Source organism: Chionomys nivalis, chromosome 20, assembly GCF_950005125.1.
Source record: "Chionomys nivalis chromosome 20, mChiNiv1.1, whole genome shotgun sequence".
Taxonomy (NCBI): Eukaryota; Metazoa; Chordata; class Mammalia; order Rodentia; family Cricetidae; genus Chionomys; species Chionomys nivalis.
Genome location: NC_080105.1, coordinates 12662958 through 12689246, shown reverse-complemented (window position 1 = coordinate 12689246; position 26289 = coordinate 12662958). Strand labels below are relative to the sequence as shown.

General features: G+C 41.3%; 1 protein-coding gene across 2 annotated transcripts in view; it reads right to left on the bottom strand.

The window, feature by feature from the left end:
* The window catches only part of Psd3 (pleckstrin and Sec7 domain containing 3), a 439685-nt gene that overhangs the window by 364257 nt on the left and 49139 nt on the right, over positions 1-26289 (bottom strand). Inside the window, exon 1 of one of the 2 annotated variants that reach the window (XM_057753141.1) lies at positions 12768-12898. The exons of the other annotated variant lie outside the window; for it this stretch is intronic. Coding sequence (XP_057609124.1) covers positions 12768-12788 — 21 coding nt within the window. The 5' untranslated portion in view covers positions 12789-12898. Of the gene's footprint in view, positions 1-12767; positions 12899-26289 lie in introns of those variants that run through there. 2 annotated transcript variants of the gene reach the window in all.

Sequence of the window (26289 nt, the reverse complement as noted above, 5' to 3'; positions counted from 1 at the left end):
GGCCTCCCTACTTTTTGTAGGAGCTTGCTGGGAAAACAGTTCAGCCCCCATCCCAAAATAGAAGGATCAAGATCTTCACTTCAACCACGTCCTCACGTGATTCCTACAGTCAGCTGTTCACCCGCACAAGATCGAGAAACATCTGCACTGCTCAGAGTTTGTTACTGTGTTACCTAATAAGTTCATAGGAAATCAGATTACAAGCATGTTGAAAAACTGATGGAAAATTTGTGTTTCAAATAACTGCTAAAGAACCCATGAATTACCAACAGAATCCAGGCAACATATACCTTAGACAACATGGATATTTGATCCAGGGATGTCCTGGGTGACTAAGATGAACAGAAATGATACACTCCAAAAATTGGATGGATGGATGGATGGATGGATGGATGGATGGACGGACGGACGGACGGGTGGGTGGGTAGGTGGGTGGTTGGGTGGGTGGGTGGGTGGATGGATGGATGGATGGATGGATAGATGGATAGATAGGTAGATGGATAGATGGGTGAATGGATAAACAAATACATAAATCAATCAAGCAAGCAAGCAAGCATCATGTTAGAGCTGCTAATATGTTCCGGTCCATAAAGTGCCTTCGGTATAAGCATGGGGATCTGAGTAAAAATACGGTAGAGGACAGTGACTGAATTCAGTGGATAAAAGCACATGGTAGGAACAGAAAACAGACTGGCAAACTATCTTCTGATCAGCAAATGGTACACCAGGGCAGCTGCATTCATGCCACAGTGCACACACACCCACCCAGCACACAACACACGTACTAAATAAATGGCAAACATATTGAAATCCACCTGTTCTCCACATGCCACATGCAGCTGCACACAACACAGGCACTAGCATGTACACAGTACACATATCCTTGATGCACTAACAAGAATTAGTGTTTGAGAAACAAGCCGGATGAGTCCAGCTGTTTTTGTACTACTGCACTAGGCATCATCTGCCTTTTCCTCGTCGCTCTCATCCCAGCCAATAATCAGGCTGTTATTTCCCATTTTAAAACCTCTTTCCCCTGCTTCCTGCTGCATCCCCCACTCTCTTTACAGTAGGAAAACCCTTGAAATCTTTGTCAACAGACACAGAATGTTTGTTTTTCTACTCCCCTACTCGCATCTACCTTCACTGGTCAGGTTTTCTTCACCACTGCTCCATCAAAATGACTATTAAGAAGCTCATTCATGATCTCTCCGTTGATGTGCTTCCAGTCCATTTGTACCTGACCCTCATTTTACTTGACCTTTTAAGAAGTACCTGACCCATCCTGAAAGTGTCTTCACTTGACGCCTCTTGTGACAGCAAATAAATATGGAAGGTTTTCTTTCTCCTTTATTTAGAAAATACCTCCAGTGAGCCGGCAGGACTAAGCCTCTTTTCTTTCTCACTGACAATTACTTCCTTGTGGATTTCCTTTAGTAAAGCATCTGACAGCTCCACAGTATTTATCTCTCGGCTGGACCTCTCTTTGGAAAACATGCAAACAATCTGCAAAACTGAGTTCCTTGCCAGGTGTGGGGGCTCATGCCTATAATCCCAGAATGTCTGAAACAAAATCAGACACAAGACTGAGCAGATGCTGGGCCATAGGGTGATACCCTATCTCAGAAAAGGAGGAGGGATTAAGGGGAAAAATCAAAACCAGATCTCTTGGATCCATTCAGGCCAGTGTTGCTCAAAGAACTGCCTCTTCACAGGTCTATTTTCCTGCTTCCCCCTGCCTACTACAGTCTATCCTCCCGAGACACAGCTGCTATAAAGACACAGGCCACATCATATCACATCCTTACTTGACACTCTTTCAACAGCGTCCCTACTCATGCTAAATGGAAGCCAAAACCCTTACAATCCCACAAGGCTCCTCGGGGAACTGCTGATCTTGTCTGCTTTCCTCTCTGCTCGTGACTTCCCAGTTCCTGGAAGGCTGAGAACATGACCCTGCCCTAGACTTTGCATCTGCTGTTCCCTATTTCAGGCCATTCACCATCTGCAAGCAACCATACTTTTCAGAATTCCTATTCTCTTAACCTTCAACAATCCTCCTGTCCTTTATTTTGTCCTGGAAGACTTTGGACCATGATATTCTCTCTCTCTCTCTCTCTCTCTCTCTCTCTCTTTCACACACACACACACACACACACACACACCATCTGTCACACCTTAAAGAAATAAGAGCACACTCTCCCTCTCCCTCTCCCTTTCTCTCTCGCATACACACATCTGCTTTAGTCTGTTTTGTCAACCACTGAAAACCTAGCACCTAAAACAATGCCTAGAACAGAAAAATTCAGTATTCGTTGAATGAAGTGTAAGAACTAAGGCAAGGTGACAGTGTTACAGAGCCACATATAATCTATTATAGTATTATGGGTAACATTTTAAAGTGCTGTTTTTAAATAGATCACTTTGTACGCACACACATATTCAGTTAGTTGATCATTAAATTAGCCCCACAAACTCTGGCCCACTATAAAGCGGTTCTCCACACACCATGCCATGCTTCCTCAGAACTCTAAATCCTGCTTCAGCAGCACACTTCCCTCCTGCAGGCAGGCTGTGGAGGCCAGGCCAAGGTAATGGACTTTGATTTCTTCAGGTGAAAGGGAAATTATGCTGCGTGGTGCAAGCACCTTATGTTTTATGATGTATAAAGTCTGGGTGTTACCCACTTTCAGTGAACTTCTGGACTCAAACGCAAAACAGAAAAAAAAAAACCCTGCTATTCTTCAGCACACACACAGTAAATGGACATGGTAGGTAGATCACGTTTTTATAAGCCACCACTTTCGGGAAGTTAAAAGAGTCTTCTAGATAAAAGAAAAGGAAACTACCTTCAGCACCTGTTTGTGTGTAGAACTAAATTACCCCACAAAGGAGTATCTCTGCATACAACAGAAATGGTGAAAGGCAGAGAAAAGTAACTTTAAAACAAAATCTTAAAAAGTGCTAATTCCTCTGCCTTAATATTAATATCATAATCATACTAATTTACATATAATAAGCTTGCTTTTGTTTCTGGGATTATGGGCATAGTAGAAGTTCCCACTAACCACCTCGAAGGTAAATAAGTACCACCTAAGACATCCCAGCTGACGCCCACCACCACTAATAATCAGAGGAGGTCATCACGCTTCGGGCAAACTTGAGAAATTCTGCTCACAGGAAGATTACCAAGAAGCATTTGTGTTTTCCCCAAGATTTTGATGGTTATACTTACTACTAAAACTGGGTACTCTTCACAAAACATTCCCCAAAACAGTAAAACAGAGGCACGGTAAGAGCAATTTCTGCATAAATGCCAAACAGACCGCATTAAAAGCCACGAAGCATTTCTCCATGATTTCTGCTTCAGTCCCTGCCCTGACATCTCTCAAAAATGGACTGTGTCCTTGAAGTATAAGCTAAAATAACCACTCATCCACCCCCAGAAGAAGACATCATGCTAGGCACAGTGACACATGTATATAATCTCACCACAAAGGAGGTTAAGGCAGGAAGATTCCCGTGAGTTTTAACATAGCTGAGCTGCATAGTGAGTTCCAGGCCAAAAATATTAAGTTATCATTAGATAATTTTAATTTGTTTTAAATTGCCATTATTAAAAGGAAACAAAATAAAACATTATTTATAAAATATAAAAACTCATGATACAAATATGCCTATATACACTACTTAGGCTGAAAAAAAAGAACTATCGTTATATGTATAACTCCCTTGATTATTTTATTGATATATGACTTTATAACTAAATCTCACTTCACTGACTTAAGTAGGTATATACTTATAGATACTAGCCTAACGGTTTAAAAACTGGCCTTACTTCCATAATACTATCAAGGTCTTTTACATCTATAAGCTTCCCACCTTTACTTGAGCTCCAGTTTTAGAGTATCCTACTATGTCTTACTAGAGCGCTCCTCATGGCCCAAAACAGGACTCAACAATACGAGACAATCAACTGACATAAAGTCTCACCAGGATGAAGGAAGAAATGTGTCAAGAATAAAAGATGGGACTGGGGATGTAACTTGGTTCATAAAGACTTGTCTAGCATGCACAATGTCCTGGCTTTGATCCTAGCACCATGTAACTGGGGTGTAGCAGTGCATGCCTAGAATACCAGCACAGGAGGCACACAGACAGTAAGGTCATTCTCAGCTACATAGAACCCTGTCTCAACATAAAGGTGGGAAGGAGAAGAAAGGAAAAGGATAAGATAAAATAAAAAAAAAAAAAATGAATGGATGCAAGGGATTTCTAAGGCCGTTTTATCACACCAGGCATGCACAGCTCCTAGTCTTTATCTACTTCCATCAGAAGATTCTCCCAGGAGGCAAAGGACAGGTGAGGACTTTCACAGCCCCGTTACCCTTATCTTTTGTGTTCTAGGTTGTTATTTGCAAGAAGAGACTTATAATTCAAGCCACACACCTGAAACTTGCAACTCATAAACGCTGACTCAAAAGTGGGAGAATTTCACCTCCACAAAACAGAGACGCAACAAAAGTCCACAGTGAAGCCAACAGAAGTTAGGAAGACACAAACAGTCATGACCTGTCAATTCTACTCCACGGTCAGCCAAGGCTGAACATCCAAGCACTTCCACCGCCCATCTCTTCCTGGGAGGCTTCTCGTACTAACCTATGTCATTGTCTGTGCTATTTAGAAAAGTCTGAACATTTATTAATGACTACTATGAGCCAAAGCAGCACACAAAGCTCTAAGTTTTTTTCTTCTGACTTCTATATAGCACTTTTATAGGTAATCACAGACAGATGCCAGAAAGGCCAGTATACTACTTAATAGATATGTGACCTTAAGAAAGGCAATATTTCTACTCCTTCATAAGTATAATTTCCACCCAAAGGTGACATTCACAGCCCACTTACTGCTTTTCCATGTAGTCCTAAGCTTTTCCCAACTAGTAAATGTTAGTTAGGTACTCAATGATGTCATGAGGCTGTAGGGCACAGGGATGTCAAAATTTGACTAGGGTGATACACCTCTGTGACAGATTCCAGATGCAAATGAGACTAAGGAAGGTCTGCATGGTAACCACTAAATATCACTCCCTCCTGCTGAGGCAGAATCTCCTGTATGAGGAAACGGTCTCCTCTTGGGGCTATACACTTAGCAAATTCTTCGGGAGACTCAAACCAGCCACGTAAAGCAATCAAAGTAGAAAATATGTATAATGATGTCTATGTTGCTTTCCATCAGGTGCCTTTTCTTCCACTAGATTCATGGAGTTCCATGTGCCTACAGGAGGCCTCCAGAGATTCAGCAATGGCAAGACAATCTAAACACATTTCTGGGCACAGCGGCAGAAGCAAGCATGGCTAGATCAACATCTTGTGATCTCCCGTGGGGCGGGGGGAGGGAGGCTGTTTGTCACCTAGAGAACACACCAACTAAAGAGAACCAACTAAATTTTACAGGCTACCACTAGAGAGTCATTGTCACCAAGTAAGATCTGAGATTCCAGCATCCTGTTCTTCAGAATTATACAAAAGGCTCATAGAACATACATGGCCTTTCACAGTACTACAAAACCAGAATCTTCAGGCATCCCTAGAGTTCTAAAGCTGGGAGATTGTTGTGACAGAAAGGTATAGAAGACATTATTAAGGTGGTAAAATAATAGCATCTATAAAGACCAAGCAGGTTTGACTAGGTTCAGTGTCTTCTTTCAAAAGGTGGGTTTCTGTCCTATTCACGAAAGCACTGTGTTAGATAGAAAAGATCTAGAGAAATGGTTTCAGATTTTGTTTTCAGTAAAAGTATTGATCTCAAAGTCTTCATAGTTCTTCCCAAGAAGAATAGCCCAAGGCTAAATCCTTCCTTTTTTCTTTCCTTCCTTCATTTTTCTTTTCTTTCTTTCTTTCTTTCTTTCTTTCTTTCTTTCTTTCTTTCTTTCTTTGAATGAACTCTTCTATATAGACTAGGTTGCAGTTCCAAATCACACAGATCACCTGCCTCTGCCTCCAGAGTGCCACCATGCCCTGATGTGGATGTCCTTCTGTTGGTTGATGAATAAAGCTGTTTGGGCCAATGGCTTAGTAGAGTAAAGCTAGGCAGAAAGTTCAAACAAAGAGAGAAAAGGCAGAGTCGGGGAAATACTATGTAACTACTGGGGAAGCAAGCTATGAGTTAACGAGCCATGAGCATCATGGTAAAGTATAAACTAATAGAAATGGGTTAATCTATAGTTAGAGCTAGCCAATAAGTAGACTAAGCCATTGGCCAAACAACTGTAACTGATAATAAGCCTCAGTGTTAATTGGGAACTGGCAGGTGGGACAGAAAACCTCCATTTACAATGCCCAGCTCTGACCTTTTTTCTACCAGAAAGAAGCATAAAAATATTAGTTACACAACAGTTTTTCTTAATTTGTCTAATCATTTCAGCAACTATATAAGCATAGTCAATGATTCTTTGCTTAAGATACAGAACATTTATTGCAGTTCAAAAAATGGTAGCAGATGCTTGAAAAGCATGTATGACGTAGGAGACAGGAGTCCAGAAACTACCTGAACAATTATTTCCCCAAAGAAGATGAACACGTAGCCAACATACATAAGAGATGTAACAATATCAGACATTAGAGAAATGCAAATCAAAACCATAATGAAGGGTGGCTCACACCTGTAATTCCAGCACTTAAGAGAGAGAAAGAGAGATCAAAGCCAGCACAAACATAGAGAGAGTTCATTGCCTCTGACCAATTCTGAGATTTTCTCATCTTGACACACAAACTGCACAAAAAATCAGTTCGGTATGCATAACTACGGAACAGCCCTGAACCCTGTGATGTAGCTGTTTATTTCCTAGATCTGTCAGAGTAGCTGAGGGTCTTCTCTGTCCTGGTCTTATGAGTACACTGTATCTCTAACTTTCACTTCTCTATCTGTATAACAATATGCGTGTCATCCAGGCATTTTCCTGTTGTTATCATGTTCTTTGAGGACCTTCCGGTTCTCCAAGACAGTTCTGTATGCATTCCAAGAAAAGACCTTCACTGATTGGATACCCACCACTGTCCAACTGGATCATCATGCCTATGCTACCAAGATTCACAAGAACCTGAAGCGAGCATAAGACACTCCTTACAGAAAAGACAGAAGACAACTGTAACGTTGCCATCACTTCCTTAAGCTGGCATCCATTCTTCAATGAAGCTAAAGCAATAGACAACTTTCAGCAAGACCAGACTCAAGTTTTCTCATTTATGTTAATTCTAGTTAAAAAAAAAATCTGTTCCTGTTTTCTTCCTAATAGCTCCTACTGGTAATTATGTTTTTCCTCATTATTTTAAATGAATTTATTTACTTTAACTAAAATCTCACCCCCCCACCCCTGTATACTTTCCCCACACTTGTACTTATCAGACATGATGTGGTAAGAACAATTCTCAATTTATCAAAGTCCAGTTAGTAAACACCGCAGTAGCCAAAGGGTCAAGAGGATATGTCAGCTCAGGTCAAACAATGACACTTTCACGGGAATACCTTGCTGTGAAGCAAAATAACCATTAGCTGCCTAAGACTGTATAAATTTATTGAAACTAAATAAAATGTAAAATTCAATTCTTGAGAATAGCCATATTAAATACTCACTAGCCACACACACACTCTGGCTACTGGACAAGGGAGATACAGGACATTATGAACAGAACAGAAAGTTCTATGAAGGCATGCTTAAGAAAAGCTTGACTGAGTCCATCAGCTCACAAGAGCTGAATTCTTAGATACAGCAATGTCAGTGGTTACCAACTGTAGAGTTTGACTCTCCGATGAACAACTGGAAGACTCTGTATGTTCTTCGCAGGTTCTCTTAGGTCAGCTTAGGTCAGTAGACAAACCTGTTTAGAGACTCTGTGAATACATGAATGGATGAACAAATAGTATGGACTGATGTCTGCCCTAATTTACTTATGTTAGTGCCCAGAAAGGAATGATTCTTTTTTTTTTAAGTCTGTTTTGTTGTTTTCTCATGGAGATTTTAAGAGAAAAAAAATGAGTGTCAGCAGACCAGCTCATGGACCCTTTGGAGTCACCAGAAATACATCTTTAAAACAAAGATACCTGGAGTCAGGTAGTGGTGGTGCAAGCCTTTAATCCCAGCACTCAGGAGGCAGAGGCAAGTGGATCTCTGTGAGTCTGAGGCCAGTCTGATCTATAAGAGCTAGTTCTAAGACAGCTAGGACTGTTACACAGATAAACACTGTCTCAAGAAACAAAAACAAACAAACAAAGACAGCTGTCCAAAGGGAGCACGCAGAAAGCTCCAGACCCAAGAAAGCAGCCTCCTTCTTCATGTGTGCACCACTGGATGCTTTCGTACACACAAAGGGGAACTCACGCCCTGAAAGATCATACACCTTTGCCTCCAATTTCATGGTATGTTTGACTGTAAATTTGCTAGAAAGCATGTAATTGCACTATAACCTACAGTCTCCTTCTTCAGTATCCTGTGACCCAATCTACCTCACCCAACAGCTTCTTGGAAAATAAAGTTTTCAAAACCCTAAGTTCCAAAAAAGCTAGCAGGATTTCACATACAGAAAAGCAATCCCATGAGTGCTTCCCCAATGACCTCCTGAAGGCCGAGCAAAGGAAGCTACAGCCACGTTTTACCACGTCTATTTCCCATGTGTACTGACCAGCAGCCACAGGAAGGCCAAGCTGCTTCATTTCTCCAAGTCACTTTTCCTTAGCAAAGGTCAGAGAAGAGAAGGGACAGCAAGGGAGCAGGGAGCAGCGGCGGCCTGATCTTCCCAATGCCCTCTGCTGCTTCCCCAGCCCCCTGTATTGTTCCATATGCCTTCTCAACAAGCTCTGAGCTCCAGGGCCAGGAAGAAATAACAAGGAAAAGCAGTCTTCTCTGTGTCAACACCACTGCGGCAGAAACAGCTAGAAACTTCTCTGAGGTGTTATAATTAGAAATTAAAATAAGCGGGGTTTGCATTCAACTTGATATTGTTAATATGATTCACTTTTTATTTTAATTATTTATGACTATAGGGAACTCTTTAATGTGCTCTGGATAAGAAATGATACAATTTTTATCTCTTGAGCCACGTAAAACTCGTGCTGCTGTTTAAGCCAACAAATCTGTCAACTGAGGCTGATGATGGATTCATCACCTTTTAGATCTGAAACTTCAATTTCTGCAGCACACAGTGCTAGCTCCGAGGACACAGGAAAGGGGGATTAACAAATGAGACGACTTGAGTTTGAATATTGCAACTTTATTAGCTGTGGATCCTGAGCAACTACATTTCTCAGGACTTCAAAGATGAAGATGATGACTTCATGGCTATCGCAGGGACAGGAGATATGCATGGCAGAACTCAAAATAATATTAGCTGTGACTGTAGCACTTCATTGTCCTACACTGTAAAGACTGTGTTCTCCAAAAGCTAGGGCCTGCTGTCTAAAAGGCACGGCTGCTTCTCAGGGTGCCCTGCGTGAAAATACGTGCAATATATTCAGTGAATAAGTGAAAATAGCACTATAAAACACTTCACAAACACAAGGGACTTGAGTTTGCACCCTAAGACCCACTTACGAAAGCCAGATGCAGGGGCACACATATGTAATCCCAGCACTGGGGAAGAGTAGAGAGGAATCCCACTAAGCAGCTGACCTAGATAACAAACTCCTAACCAATAAGAGACTGTATCAGAAGTGGATCACTCCTAAGGAACAGCACCCGATGTCCTCTGGTCTCCACATGTACATGCACATACATGCATGAATATACATAAACTCACAGCACACATAAATACAACATGTGGAAAACTCACAGCACACGTAAATATGTGTGCATATACACAAACTCACAGCACATGTACATACGTGTGCATATACACAAACTCACAGCACACGTAAATACAACATATGTACATACATAAACTCACAGCACATGTTAATACAACATATGTGCATACACAAACTCACAGCACACGTAAATACAACATATACACGTAAATACATGTGCATATACACGTATTTATATGTGCATATACACAAACTCACAGCACACGTAAATACGTGTATATACACAAACTCACAGCACACGTAAATACGTGTGCATACACAAACTCACAGCACATGTAAACATAACATATCTGCATACACAAACTCACAGCACATGTTAATACAACATATGTCCATACACAAACTCACAGCACAGCCACATAAATATACATACAAGAAGAAAAGTGCCCCAGCCTCAGGTAGAGATGAGATGCTTCCAGTCACTCCAGATCCTGAACTCCAAAAACAACCACTTAAGAGAGCTCATAAGCAAGGCCATTTGATGTAGCTCACTGGTCCAGGATCAAAAGTGGGGAGTATTTCACACAAGATCGCTGTTTGCCATAATTAAATAAAGGGGGAAAAAGGCAACCCTGGCCCCAGTGTGACTCTGACATGGGAGAAGAGAAGAGCTGAGGCTTCCTTATATCATGGGTGTTGTCAAAAGAGAATTATCCACCACCACTCCTGTGCCCTGGAGTTCCAACAAAGTCCTTGTCCATTTGGCAACATCAGCTGGATTCCTGTTTGTTGACCTTCTGGGCACAGAAAAAATTTGTTCTTTTGGTAGGGCAAACAAGTATTGCAAGGACATGTGCTATTTTTGTATAAATAAGATAGCATAAGCAAAGAATCATTATTAATGTTCGGAGTTACACCTCATTTCCCAACAAGGCATGGCAATTTGGATTTTAGAATAACATGACCGCTAAACACTTCAAATTAGCCATTTCTCCCCTGTAAACTTGAATAGTCACTACAAATGGAGCTTTAAAAGATAACTCAGAAACACAGAACGGTACCAAGGGAAACAGCACCAATTCATTTCTGAACATACACACAATATCACAGATACAAGCCTGCCGAGACTGAGAACTAATGTTCTAGAGAACGCCATCAGTATCCTGTATGAAATCCATCAGCGTCCTACTATGACATCCAGAGAATTTCATTAATACTCTCCTAAATAAACCAAGGTTGGTTTACCTCAAGAGAACTCAGGAGGTGTGGAGGGAAAGAGCTAAGCACAGGCATAGCATACATCAACTTCTGGGTTCAATATTTAGCACTATTTAAGGAAAAAAAAAAAAACTAAAACCCAGAAAGAAAGCCGTTCAAGGTGCTGGAAGAAGATGGTAGGGAACACTTACAGCAAACGTGACCCAGGTTAGACTTGACCCCTCCCCAACCTTCTATAATCATATTTCCACACTAAAGCACAGGCTTTGCTTACAGTTTCCTTTTCTGCCAGCCTAAAGCTCAATCAAGTCTGAATATATTGCAGACAAAACAGAAAGATAAGCATGTATTACTCACCTTTTAATCCAACCCAAACCCCAAAACACCATCTTTTCATAATTGCCAAATGACATTGTCCCCATAATCCTCAAAGAAGGCAGTGCATGCACATCTTGATGCTCGCCTCTGCACCTCTTAACCAAGACCCAGATTAACCCATTGTAACACTGGAGACTTGGTCTATGAATAACAGATGACAAACGACTCCAGAACTTCTACAGGGAATGTGGAAACGCTCTGAGCAAGGCTGCAAAAGCAACCATTTACTGGGAGAGGGCAGAAAGTGTATTCGCTCTCTCAGCAGGAACATCTCCCTACACCTTAACAAAAGCCAACCAACCCCAGGCCTTCAAGGGCCAGGGCTTCTTCTGGGACTTCCAGATTTGTACTGCACACAGACTCCTCGCTTTCTCTGGATCCTGCGCAGCAAGCACTCGTCTCTCCCGACAGAACGCTGGCTCCTCGAGAGCACAATTCTTATTCATGGCCATTGAGCTTGGCAATGGCCTCTGTGCATACTCCACTGCAGATAATGAATTGCACTACGTATTGCCAAAACCCCACTTACAATGATTTCTCCAGACCTCCCTCCTCCCTCTACCTGCACCTAGACCCACTCAAGAAAATCTCTGCGGCGAAAATCCTGGATCCCACCGTCGGGAGGGTCCCAGTCTGGAAGATGCAACCCTAACGCCCATTATATCTCCTGCCTGGTGGTGTTTAACATCCTACTACATCCAGAACAGTGGCAAAAGTAAACCTTAGTACTGAGGGGACAGCATAGTAAACTCTTCCTCGTAATCTGTGCTAGCCTGTTTTTTTTTTTTTTTAACGATTTTTTTTTCATCCTATCAGTTGCCAAGACAGCTATGGTGAGAGTCAAAAGCATGTAAAAGAGTCACTCAAATGTCTTTTAAAAGCTAGTGGGGATGTTCCACGGGATAATCTCCCTATCTGTTTGCTCTCTCCGTGCAAGGGTTTTCTCTTTTCTTCCTGACAGAGAAACATGATAGGCACTCAATCTGGGAGCTGACCTGGCAGACTAACAGGAGCACCTTAGGTGCTCTGTAATGCCTCCCTCGTCAGATCATTAGCAAGAAGGCGCATCCAGCTTTCTTCTCCCCCATGAGCTTTACAAGGCGGAAAGGGCTGAATTAAAAACCACGAAACCTTAACAACAAAAAGTTGGCCCTCTTGGGTTCCCCAACAAACACAAAGAAAGAAAACGGAGGGGGCGGGGAGGGGGAGGAGAAGAGAAATAGTTATCAGAGCACAAAGTGAAGTGGCCCAGGGATCCTGATGGGGCAGAGCAAACGACAAGGCAAAAGCAAGCCCGGGTCAGGTACGGACATGGTGACAGACTCCACACACCCTTCCCCTAGCCCGGCTCAGACGGCGGGCGAGCTCACCGCAGCGTTTCTTCCTTCCATCTTCCATCGCCCGCGCGTGGGGCTCGGGGCCGCGGGGCTGCGGGCGACCCGGGCTGCGGCGGGCGAGCGGGAGCGCGAGTGCGGCGGCCTCTTTGTTGCGCGCCCCGGGACGGCCGGCGGCGGCCGCGCGCACCCGGCCTGAGCGGTGGAGCCCGAGGTGGCCGGGCACCCCGGCCGGCCCCCAGCAACGTCAAGGCGGAGGCGGCGGAGGCGACGCCGGGTGGCGGGGCGGCGTCCTGCAGCCCTCGGCTGCCTGTTGCTTTGTCTCCTTCCGCAACACTTTTCCCAGCCTGAGGAAAGTGAGCGGCGCGTTCGCGGGCGTTTCCTCTCCCAGGGCGCCGGGGGAGGCGAGGCGCGCGGGCCGTCCCACCTGGGCCCGAGCGCACGAGAGCGCGCGCGCGCCCGCGTCTCCTCGGGGTCGCCGCGCTGGCTGTGGGGAGCTCCGCGGCCGGAGTCTTCAGTCCCTGGCCTGTGAGGGCGCTCAGGGCCACCTGCCCCATCCGGAGACGCTAGTCCCTGGGACCAACTGTCAAGGCCCATTTCTCCTGGAAATCGGTCTCACCCTGAGAGAGGCTCTCTGGTCCACACTGCAAACCCGTCCCTGGGATTATCCCACAATAAAATGTCACTTCACTGAGTTTGTCAGAAGTGCCTGGTCCAGTGGGCACTTCTGCCCCACTCCTGCCCTATTTGATCCTTGCAGCAGAAACAAGGGCTGGAAAAGCTCCCTCACTGAGGACGAAGATCTTAAATCCGCCCCCTTTGATGACCTGTATTTCTGTCTATGTGTTATGAATATATGTAGGAGTTGGTGGCTAATTTTCCAGGTAAAACCTATGAGGCCAGTAGCCAGGTCCCAACCAAAAACTTTATTTTGTGCTAATTCTTATTCTGGTTCTCTGTTAACACAATTGTCAAACACAGAGGTCAAGAAGGGAGGACCAGCACATCCGGTCTAAGGAAGGTCTAGTCTGTGTAAACTGGGATCTACACACCCGAAGGCCCTGTAGAGTGGTCCTGAAATTCTCTTGTAGCTCTATTGCCTTATTCATGTGACCAGTAGAAGATGACCAAAGAGAGAGAAGTGACTAACATGACAAGTTTCAGTAGGAGGTAGGCATCAGATTTCCTGGTGGCCCATAGATCCTGGCCATCAGGTCAGTCTGGGCCACCTCTAAGCTTGGCTGCTATCTGGACACTGAATAAGCAGGAAAGCTGCGTGAATCACCTACTTTTCTTGACTGACCCATCTCTGGCTATCAAAGTCACCTATGGTACCCACCAACGAACCAAAATGAGAAAGTATACGGGGAAATAAACTCATTCCAACTTCTGAAAGCCAGCTGCTGTCCAAGTTTCCCCTTGCCAGACCAGCAGTATGGGCAAGTTTATGGGGTTGTGAAGAACCCCAATTAATGGGCTATTTCTCGTCTGTGGATCTGCCCTTCACCCTTGCATAAAAAAACCTCACAGATATAGTATCTGTGTCCATGTTCTATGTTTCTGCTTCTTGATTCTCCCAGTCCGACAGCCGTGTCAACAAGAGTCATGAGTAAGAATCGAGGCAGAATGCAGCGGCTACCCTAGGACAGGGCCACTGACCTTGTGGCCTTTACCTGGAAAAATAACCCATGACCCATGATTTATGACAGAACTTTTAAAAAAGTTTTATATAGGCTGAAAGGTGGACCTCGATTTATATAAGCTTATTAATTAAGGAACCTAGGCCTAGTCCCCCAGAGAACCCAGGAACCCAGTTCAAAGGATTACAGTTCAATGCCTAAGAATTCACCTCGGTAAACACAGGAAGAAGGGCTAGCTAGAGTATTCTCAGTTATTTACTCAATACAGAGAATGCCCTGTTTATCACCCCAAAAGAAGAACCAGTTAAGCAACAGTGACCCCAAAATGCATGCAACAGTGATCCCCAAAAGCATGGATTAGTGTATGATTACTCAATACAGCATGTGCCTGTTAACTTGGACTGTGAGCCCTGGTATGTGTGGTATGGAAGGAAAAACAAAAGATTGCAAGGAAGACATGGAAAGGTAAAATTGTGTCATGTAATATTAGTGCATTGTTATCCAGTCCTTACTATTTCCCACAGTCTGAAAAGCTCAGATTCTGAGCTACATATTCTTGATACAGAAGTAATTGTGTAGATTGAAAAAATATCAATATAAATTTCCAAAAATTGACAAATTCTACAAGGCTACTAAATCCAGAAAAGTCACATATTTTTTGGGGGGGGGGCATAAAGCATTTTATTGGGGGAGAGAGGGAGAAGAGAAAGAGAGAAAGAGGGAAAGAGACGTCACATAATATTTTTATCAACTACCTCTATTAATGAACTTTCTAAAATACTTCAATATATATGTTTTTGCATATATTTTTGAAACTTTTTTTTTAGATAGGGTCTCACCGTGTAGTTCTGCTGTCCTGGAACTCATTATGTAGACCAGGCCTCAAACTCATAAAATTCCAGCTGCCTCTGCCCCTCAAATGCTATGAATAAAGGTGTGTGCTCCTGCACCCAGGTGACTGCATACTCTTGGTTTACACTTTAGAATAATTTTTAATAGCTTCATTGAGACCTAATTTATATGCCACAAAATTGACCCATTTAAAACTTGCGATGCAGTAATTTTAGTTTATTAGCCGAAAAGTGCACGCGTCACCATGACTAATTTTAGAATATTTTATTATCCACAAAGGAATCCTATTACCTACACCTACATTATTATCATTTATTTGACTTTTTGAGGAATTCTATCTTCATGTCAATTATTTAGAGTAATATGTATACTTATAATAACAGATGTTGGAAAAACTATCAAAATTCTTTCACAGGATTTCCAAGTTTTCGTATGTAGTGATTAATGGTGATATTCGTTTCTAATGAGGAATGAAGGGAACTGTCTAGAAGTATGCAAATGGCCTACTCGGGTGACATCATAGTAATCAAAATACCAAATTTAATCCTTAAGAGATGTTCACTGCTCTGTTTATGAATTTAACCTCAAAAGAAAAATATATAAAATTGGAATCAAGTGACGTATTCAGATTAGAATTAGAGGGTGTTAAGACTAGACAAAACGCTCTTAAAGCAAGTTAGTCTGAAACCTTAGCACATGAATTGCCAAGTCCATCAATATTTTCTCTCTCCAGGAGTCACAGGGCAAGTTCCTTAACCCAGGTGAAAGCCGAGATAACTAACCGGCCTATTTAGGAACAGAAACAATGAGAAAGGTAGCTGCAACACCTGAACCCCAGGGTTTAGGCACAACTCATTGCCTTATTCTAATTTTCTCTGTTACAAGTTTTGATATTTCATAATTGTGAATTAAATGTTTGCTCGCTGTGATCTATGATTCAGTCTTCTTTATTTTATTTATTATTTATTTTGGATTATTCAACAACCCAACTTTTAGAAAATAGACTTAACGAAAGAGGAGTTTGTTGCTAACTGCATACAACATTGGTCTCCAGAATCGGAAGGCCTCCTGCACATGCTTCAGCACATGGATGGAATACTTCACAATCACACACCAACCACATACAGACAATTCACAGAGAGTGTCCGTGGCTGTCCCTCTTCTCCCTCCTGATCCTGTACCTGCCCACGACAATGCTTCAACAAGCAGCTGTTGACAGGAAGCTTTTCACTCCCCACAGGGGAACGATTCAACACTGCCTGAAACTGTCTTGTCCAAAATGATACCTAGAGGACATGTCCGAGCCAAATCCACCTCAAATACACTGAATGTGGACAGAATGCTGGATCGATAAGAGCAGTGAGAAATGAGAAAGTCTGAAACTGTGGTTAGTGCTCAGGTGAATGAAGGAATGGGAAACGGTGAGGGGAAAGGAGATATTGCCTGACTTTCTGGAATTTAGAAATGTTAGATCCGTGGGTGGTCTGAAATGACAAGCATACTCAACTCAACCTTCCCCTATGACCCAAATAATTTAGGCAACGTGTGGTAAGAAAAGCAATAATAATATGCATGCTTTGTTTAAGGCATGGTCTTGTTACATACTCAGGTGTATCAAACTTGTGACACATGGTGAGTGTAAGATACATCTAGCCTCCATTATTTTATTATCCTTTTTATGGATAGCTATTCTTTCACCCATTCATGTGACATTTATTGAACATGTATTATGTGCTAGGTACACTTACATAACTAGAGCAGTACACAAAATATCTCTTCCCTCAAGGAGCTTATAGTCTAGGAGGTTGAGGAAACAGAAAATAAGTGGATAAGCATATGGGAAGCTGCATAACGCTGTCTTTGGGAGAACATTACACACATGCAAACCATAAGGAGTTTGGGGTTAGTCTGGGACAGTGAGTATGCTGTGGGAACTCCTTCAGTCAATGGCTTTTGGGATGCTAACCCACTTTGGCCATGGTCGCACTTAATATAAACACAGATGTAGGGGTATGCATGAGCCCCTTGGCTGCTGAATTCAGTTCCGGTTCCCAGCGCATGCAGAGGACTGTGTGGATTGCTATGAATTCTGTGAGTTAACCCCTTATAAATAAACCTTTATTATATTCTAGTCTGGTCTAGGGTGGAAATATTTCTTATTGCAATTTGAGTCAGTAGGTACAAGGAGTTTCCAGGGAAGATTTTACTGAGCAGATGAAATTTGAATAAAATCCTAAAGCAGGAACAGTATGAAAGCCATGCAAATATGTGAATAACTAAATGCTGAATTCGAGGGTCTTTCCTGGTGTGTGCACAGCAAACCTCTCAGCATGCCTAGGGCTAAGCAAGGAGTAAGGAGTAGGGATGACAGGAGGGATCTTATCTGCTGTTGTACCAATCTAGGCTTTGGATTTCCCCTGGAAGATGTCATGCAAAGGAACAGTAGGACCTGACTGTTTTTCTTCTAGGATCCCCCTGTGGAGTGCGCTGGAAGCAGGGAGGTGAATTAGTACGCTATTGAAGCAATCCAAGTGGGAGGTAGTCCTGACTTAAGTCAGAGGGGGAACAATAATCCATTTAAAAAATGTTCAAATTGTGGTCCTATGTTTAAAGGTGATGGTTCTGAAAGACTGGTTCTCAGCAACCACATCTGACTGAGAAAATAACCATACCTCTGCATCTGGCCCAATCTAGCACACCCACATTGTGAGTGCCGGGCATTCATTTCTCCTACTCAACTCACCTGTGATGTCCAATTCAATAGCTACAATGTGCTCATTTACATTTCAATGAATTAAAAGAAAATTAAGTTTAAAAATTCAGTTTTTCTGTCTCTAAAGCACATTTCCCACGTGCTATAGCTGCAGGTAGTTAATGGCTATGCTATTTAGACAGAGCAGACCAGGACCATTTCCATCAGTTCGGTCCATTAGGCACTTTGCCTCACAGAGCGCTGGCCCAGAGAAAGGCAATGAATAAATGACAGGTAAAAGTGTGGTCCTAACATTGCACTAGATCACACTGTGTATTGTCCTAAACTGTAAAACTGTTCAGTACACTACAGTCTCCAACTGGAGGTTGGAAGACAGGAGTTCGAGGCCAGCCATAGCCATAGGAGAATGTCTCAAAACAAAGAAGATACTAAATGACACCTACACTATATTGAGTTGCTAAGCTGTTTGGTAGGCATGGTGTAGTCAATGTATTTTTACATTACTTAACATTTTGTTGTTATTGTTAAAACAGAGTCTCACTATTATCCGGGCGGATCTCTAATTGATGGACAGAAGTGATCCTCCTGCCTCAGCCACTCCAGTACCTGGGACTACAGGCACACGCCACCACACGTAGTTGAGTTAGGATCCTCTTAAGTTGGAACTGACCTATTCGGAGGTAACCCCATAGTACATTAAGGCCTAGCTGTACTATGTATCAGCCTTTAAAACAAGAAGCAAATGTTAGTACAGGTGCAGAATTACAGTCACTTTTTTCTTCTTTCACCTGTATCCTTCCACTCTACCAGAAAATGTTTCATCAAACAATTCCTGAAAACATCTGAGAAAAAAGTCCCTGTTACCCTCCAGCCACGGCCCACTTTTCCAGAACTATTCCAAGAACGAAGAACACTGGTTTCAAAAGTAATACTGGTGTGCAAGGGGGATTCCAGAGAAAAACATATTTTTACTAAGATCAATATTTTACTTTTAACATTTTCTGCAAGGTAGAAATAAACTACAGGAATTATTTATTCCAGTGGATATTCAAATTATAAAACCCCTTGGAATGTTTCCAAGAAGTTGGCACGGTGAAGGCTGTATCAGGGAACAGAGGTTCCAGCCATCATAAGATACATATGACCTCTGTCCCGGCTCCTGGTATAAGGCTTGTAAAACCTGGAGGAATTTCTGAGTGAAAGGGGCAGGTGCCTTGTTGTTCTCAAAGGAGCCCCTTTAATTCCACCTAAGCTAAAGCTGATGACGGGCATTAAAATGGGTCTCCCAGACAACTTCAGGCTGAGAATGGTCCCCTAGTAGACCTCCTGATTAAAGGGTTGGAACCTTCAGTTCAAACCACCCACTGACCTCGAGGGAAGGGAGAAAGGACTAGAAATTGGTCTCAGTAAAAACTCTTTAAATAGTGGCAATCAAGATAGATCAGGTGACCAAGGTGGTGCAAGGTAAGAACTAATTCCTGAAAGTTTTCTAACTTTCATGGCAACACACACACGGTGGGGGGGGGACAGACAGAGAGACAGAGACAGAAACAGAAAGCTGGCAGGAGGGAGAGAGAGGCATACACAAATAAAAATTTTTAACTAAAGAAAAGGGAAGCTGGAAGATGACTCAGCAGTTAAGAGTGCTTGCTGCACTCCCAGAAGACCTAGGCTCAATTTCCAGTACCCACATGTTAGCTCACAGCCATCTGCATCCAGTTCCAGGGGATCTAACACCCTCTCTTGGCCTCTAAGCCTATGTGAATATATATACATGCAGGCAAAACATCCATAAATAAATCTTTTTTTATTATTATTTTTATTCTTTTTTAATTAAAATTTCCACCTGCTCCCCGTTTCCCATTTCCCTCCCCTCCTCCCAAATATTGCCCTCTCCCCCTAGTCCCCTCCCCCTATCCCCACTCCTCTTCTCCTCCCCCCACACCACTCCCCCTCCCTCTCGATACTGAAGAGCAGTCCAAATTCTCTGCCCTGCGGGAAGACGAAGGTCTTCTATCTATGTCCAGGAAGGTGAGCGTCTAAACAGGCTAAGCACCTACAAAGCCAGTTCATGTATTAGGATCGAAACCTAGTGCCATTGTCCTTGGCTTCTCATCAGCCTTCATTGTCCGCCATGCTCAGAGAGTCCAGTTTCAACCCATGCTTATTCAGTCCCAGACCAGCTGGCCTTGGTGGGCTCACAATAAATCAGTTCCACTGTCACAGTGGGTGGGTGCATCCCTCGTGGTCCTGGTTTCCTTGCTCATGTTCTCCCTCATAAATAAATCTTTTCATTTTTCTCTCTTTCTCAATCAATCCTAAGAAACAAAACTTAGGAAGGCAGAGATTTGATGCAGCTGAAATTTGAACATACTGTGTACTGTGAGTATGTGGACAGCCTGAGTACACACCATCATCACCTCGCCTGAACATACTGTGTACTGTGAGGATGTGGGCACCCTGGGTACCATGCCACCATCACCTCGCCTGAACATACTGTGTATTGTGAGGTGTGGATAGCCCGAGTACCATGCCACACATCACTGATTTGCTTTTTTTTAAAAAGTCTCTAGCATTGACCATTTTGTCTAGAACATAGAACATGGGAGATATTCAACAAAAGTCTGTGAACAATGAATAAATTCTCTTCCCTTATTTTGGACAATAGTGTAATATTTGTTGAAGAATTCCTTTGGTTTCTGTAGCTCTAAAGAGGTAACATTTGATGACTACTATCCACAAACTATGCATATGTTTAGACATGTGTATATTTAGGTATGTATATGTGTGCATACATTTCTTTTTAAGAAAATGAATTTCTGATTAAAAACACTTGTAAGAAAACCACATGCTTGGATAGCATTACAGGTGATAATAATACTAATTCTAAAGCAAGTGGAAAAATATTTCCCAATTTATTTTGTAAGGTCAACCCTTCTTTGATACCCAACCAGATAAATAAATTAAAAGAAAAGAACTATAGACCAATATCTATTACAAAATGTGATGTAGTGAAAATAATTGCAAATTCCCCAACATATAAAATAGATAATTATCATGGATGTTCCTGTAGCCTCTTGAGAAAAAAAAAATCTACTTGTTGAAGTTTAAGTCAACATGAGTGAAGTTGAAAATAGGGCCTTGACGGGGTTGATTAAGATTAAATGAACCGGGTATGGCAAGGAGATGAATGCCTTCAATTCCAGCACTCGGGAAGCAGAGGCAGGAATATCTCTCTGAGTATTAGGTCAGCCTGGTCTACAGAGTGAGTGCCAGGACAGCCGGGGCTATTACACAAAGAAACCCTGTCTTAGAAAAAAAACAGACAAAAAAAGAGATTAAATAAGTTATGAAGGTGGGTCCCCAATCCAGTAGCACTCATGTTCATAAGGTAAGATTCACTTTGATCTTAGACATTTAGCCGCCAGAGTATAAACAAATAAGTTAATTTAACTTTTTATGCCACTTAATCTGTGCTATTTTGTTATAGCTGCCAAACAAATCAATACTATGTCATGAATGAATGGAGCTCATCGCATTAATGTAAATTGATATAGAACTTAAAAATCAGTTAATGTAATTCACCAAATTACTATTTGCAAAATGTACAAAATCAAGTATTGGACCAACACAAAGAGCCTCTTAAGAATAGGTAAGCATTTTTTATAGGCTTGTCATAATATTCACACATGTGTCTTCTTGAGTTGCTCATTCTGTCTACACTCTCTACATTGCTGAGACAAAGTATTATATGGTATTTGCCTGTTACTGTTTTAATGTTTTCATGACTTCTGACAATTTGTGTTTTCTTTTTTCATCAGTTTGGCCAAAGGCACATCAATTTATTGATCCTTCAAAGAGTCAATATTTTATTTCCTTGATTTTTCTTTTTTGTTTTAAACTATTTATCTTTACTCATATGTATATGCCTATGCATGTATGTATCTCATGCATGTAGGTCCTCACAAGGGCTATAAAAGGCTCACAAAGGGTATCAGATCCCCCAAAGCTGAAGTCACGGTTAGTTGTGAGCCATTAGATGTGGGTACTGGGATTTGAACTTGGGTTCCCTCAAAGAGCAGTAAGGGTTCTTAACTACTGAGCCATCTTTCTAACCCTTCCTTTGATTCTTCTATATTATTTTTTCTGTTTCTTACCTTATTGATTTCTAGCTCAGTTGTTTCCATCATACTTTAGATTTAATTTGCTTTTCTTTTTCTAACTTTTAAGGTTGTATCTTAAAATGTTTAGTCTTAAATTCAATGGTGGAAGTAATTAAGTAAATTGCAAAGCAGTTCAAACTGAATAAGACAGAAAGTGAGCACCCAGGAATTACTATGGAGCCAATAATCAAGACTGTCTCCAGATTTTAAAACCATCCTCTAATAATCCCCATACTACGAAAGAGTCTATCATTTTCCTCTCTGCATTATCTTCTCCCTCTGTAGCTCCTTAGTTTCTATCTGGTGCCATGCCCTCATTTCTCAATCATTTCAATTAGAAAGAACTTAGCTTGGTAACTGTCAAAGCCTTCAGGGAATGCTCTGATTTGAGGTATGAAAAATGCAGATAGGTAGACAATTTTCCTTGTAGGCCCTTTTCTTGATCTTGTTGAAAATGGACTCATTGGTAGAGACAAGCAAGGCTGAAGCAATCTGATGTGTTTGCCAAACCAAGTCAGTTTCCTCCTAGGTTGTTTTTCCTAGCATTAGTATGTCCAGGTGTGGCTCCATTACTGGTTCTGATTAATAGACAGTCAACAAAACACAATCTCCATGACATCCTCCATGTTCCCTGTCTAAGGAGGGAGTTGTCAAGGCCAGAGCAAGAAGAACAAGTGTCAACACATTCCAGAAAGTTAAAAAAAAATCCCTTTATATTGTGTCGCTGCTGAAATGAAAGATTTCTACTATGGCAGAAATACTACTACTCTTAATTAATAACTAGACACAACTATACACAAACAAGTGAAAATAGCTATGATTTGAAAGAATTCTGTTAGTCAAAAAGAAATGGGTCACTATGCTGAAACAGTTTCATTATGTTTATTATACTACATTTTGGAGAAAATTCACAACATGAGTGGCTAATATTATTAATTATATATCTTATGATATAATGAATTCCAGGGACTCTATTATCTCTTCTGCTGAGTTGACTTTTGTGGGTTTATGTTAATGAAGTGAGCACTCTGAAGAGTGTTAAATAAATATGCAACTGAACTCGTGTCGCAGCGGAGACTAGAAGATCTCCAATAAGAATAGCTGGAGTCGAATTCCACATCCACTGTGGTGGACTCCACAGAGTGTAATGGGCATTTCTCCCTAAGCTTCTCCCACAGTTCCTCTGTTCATCCTGACAGTTACCTTCCCAGGGTAGATGAATGCCCAGAGCCAACACAATAGATATTCTACTACTAGAGTAATTATAATTTATCAAATTTTCATTTTCAACTATCAGATTCACTAAAGAAATTTTTATGAGTAGCAAACATAACTATTATTATTATTATAAATATTTAGTCACAAGTGTATCCATGTGTGGGAGGATGCTTAAAAGAATTCCCACACTAGCTCAGAATTGAGAAATAGACTTTTATTTAGGGGTAGACTCACAAATCAGAATCCTCTGCTGTAACAGAGATCAGAAACCGAATCCCGCAGCCAGAAAAGAGAGGCCGGATGCATGCTCTACATGGGCATAAATCCTATAAGAGGCCACACCCCAGTGGGCGGGTAACCACTTCCTATAGCACCTCCCACTTTTGTTTAAATAAGAGAGTTCTAAGCTTAATACAAAATTATATACAATAAGAACAAATATATTCAATAATTATCATATCCTAACTAGTTTAAGTTTTGTATAATAAATAATTTGGCCAATCATGAGAGAAAAGTAACTACAACTATCTAGTCTTCAACCCCATCGAAGATCTGAGAAGGGAAATAATATTACTTGAGTAAACAGGAAGTGCAATCAAGCAACTTCCAAAATGTGCAACAAATGACAGAGACAACTGGCTACCTGGGCAATCACCCAAAGTCTCATCTGCAACGTTGAAGCAACCAACTTTGGCTAAGGCCTAGCATAACTGACAGACCATTTTCAGAGGTGGGAAATTTTTCAAAACCGTCTTACCCTGTCTTGGCAAGATTTGACAGTCCTGCTTATCCATTTCCGGATACCATGTATCTTGTCAGTGGTTGAGGCATGGGCATTTCTTTGCCCAAAGGCCAATTTTGCCAAGAAGTAAACAAGCTCCAAGTGGAGTGTCTTCGGTGCTCAACATTCTCTCGGGAATAGATCGGTGCTGACAGGAGCAATCGTGTCTCACTTCAACAGAACCCTAAGTTATTTAAATACCATATCCTATAGCTCTTTGAAGTATTTGAATATTACCTATCTATGCAGAATATAATCTCTATGTATTTAAAGAACCTGATTAGTCTAACTATAAGTATGACAAACATAGACTACTATTGATCTATAATTCTTAATACCTATATAACTTAAAGACTAAGAATTCATATTAGAATATTCATATATAGAATGTAAATAAATATAAGTTTATACAATAAACAAATGTGCAACAAGTGAGAACAATGACCTCAAAATGTAAACAATGTATAAGTATCTTGAGCAGAGGTAGAAATGTACATTGCAATATGATAAATACATATCAATATATAAAAATGTTTTAAGCAGGGTAGAAGTATGATTGCATACAATAGTCAATATAATTTAACTTTGTATCAATATACAATAATGTATACCAATAAAATTGCCCCATAAATAATAACTCACAAGTATTCACCCTATTACTCACTATTATTATTAGTGTGAATAAGCTCATACTAATCTATTATCCCATTCAATTTTCTCTTTTTTTTCCAAAGAGATCCCTTAGCCTATAAAATTTTCCCCCAACCCCCAACCCTATACCAATTATAATCAACCCCTAAATGATGTCCCTAACCCTGAGGACAAACTTTGTTAGGACAGGGGATGTGGTCTTCAAGAATTACTTCCAGTTGTCATGGGGGCGATGTTCTTTCTATGGGATCCTGTGAAAGTAAAATGATGGTTAAGTTCCAAGATTACTGTCTGGTATAATTGCAAATAGTCTCTGAGTATTCGGTTGGGTTTTTCTGAGCTTCTTATTTGGAGATCTGGCCACAACGTTGTAAAAAGTACACCATTTCAGCTAACCAAGTTGGAGCCATCTTGAGCAGCTGGTACCCAAAACATCCATCTATATTTGCAAATCTTTTTCTTTCTAACACAGACATATCATTCTAACCACCTCGTTGCACTGCATAATAATAACTTACTACCTAACATGAATTGTGTTTCAAGAGCTAAAAATAAATTTGATAAATGTAAACATTTCTCTGTATCTACATTTACTACCATGGCAACCAATTAAAATAGATGTGTTTAATTAATTGTTGATAAAGTACTGTTACTACTATTAATAGATACCCAGTGTTAAAAATTTCTTCTAATGTAGCTATCACAAGTGGTGACCTGTTTATTGTCAGAATAGACCAATTTTGTTGATATTACTGGTAATAATCTCATTTTTGCATTAGGAAGTTTTTTGTTGTTGTTATTGTTACCTGTACTGGTGTCTTAGTTAGTTTTTTTATTGCAGTGATAAAAATACCATGACTAAAAGCAGCTTAAAGAACGCATTTTATCTTAGAGTTCCAGAAGGGTACAGTGCATTTTGGAGGAGAATGGTGCTGGCAGAAACAGGGAGATAGCTGGTTCTACTAGCATACAAGAATCAGGGCAAGGCTGCGCACTCTCAAAGCCAGCCCCCAGTGACATACTTCCCCACCAGGGCAGTACCTCCTAAAGGTTACATGGCTGTGCCACCAACTGGAATACAAATGTTCAAATACATGACTGGTAGGACATTTAAACAATAACTGTCTTCTAAAAAATTTAATAACTTGGCAGTGATGTGTGCTTATAGCGGGCTGAGAGGTAGATCCTTTGTGTCCAGAGACTCAAGGCTAATGTGGGTAATATAGAGAGACCCTACAGACAAATAAATAATCAATCATCCAGTCTATTCCTTGACCAAATCTTAGCAAACATTACACATCCAAACAAAAGAGAAAACTAATACAGTGATAATCGACGTTTCCTATGACACTTCAGCAGGATTAGGGATAGAGCCCAAGACTTTACACATACTAGACAAGAGCTGTAGTACTGAGCTATATTTCCAGCTATCGTTTCCCTTTTTATTTTTAGATAGTGTCTCACTAAGTCGCACAGACTGGCCTGGGACTTTTAGTCATCCTTTGCATATCCTACCATCCTACCTCAGCCTGCCAAGTAG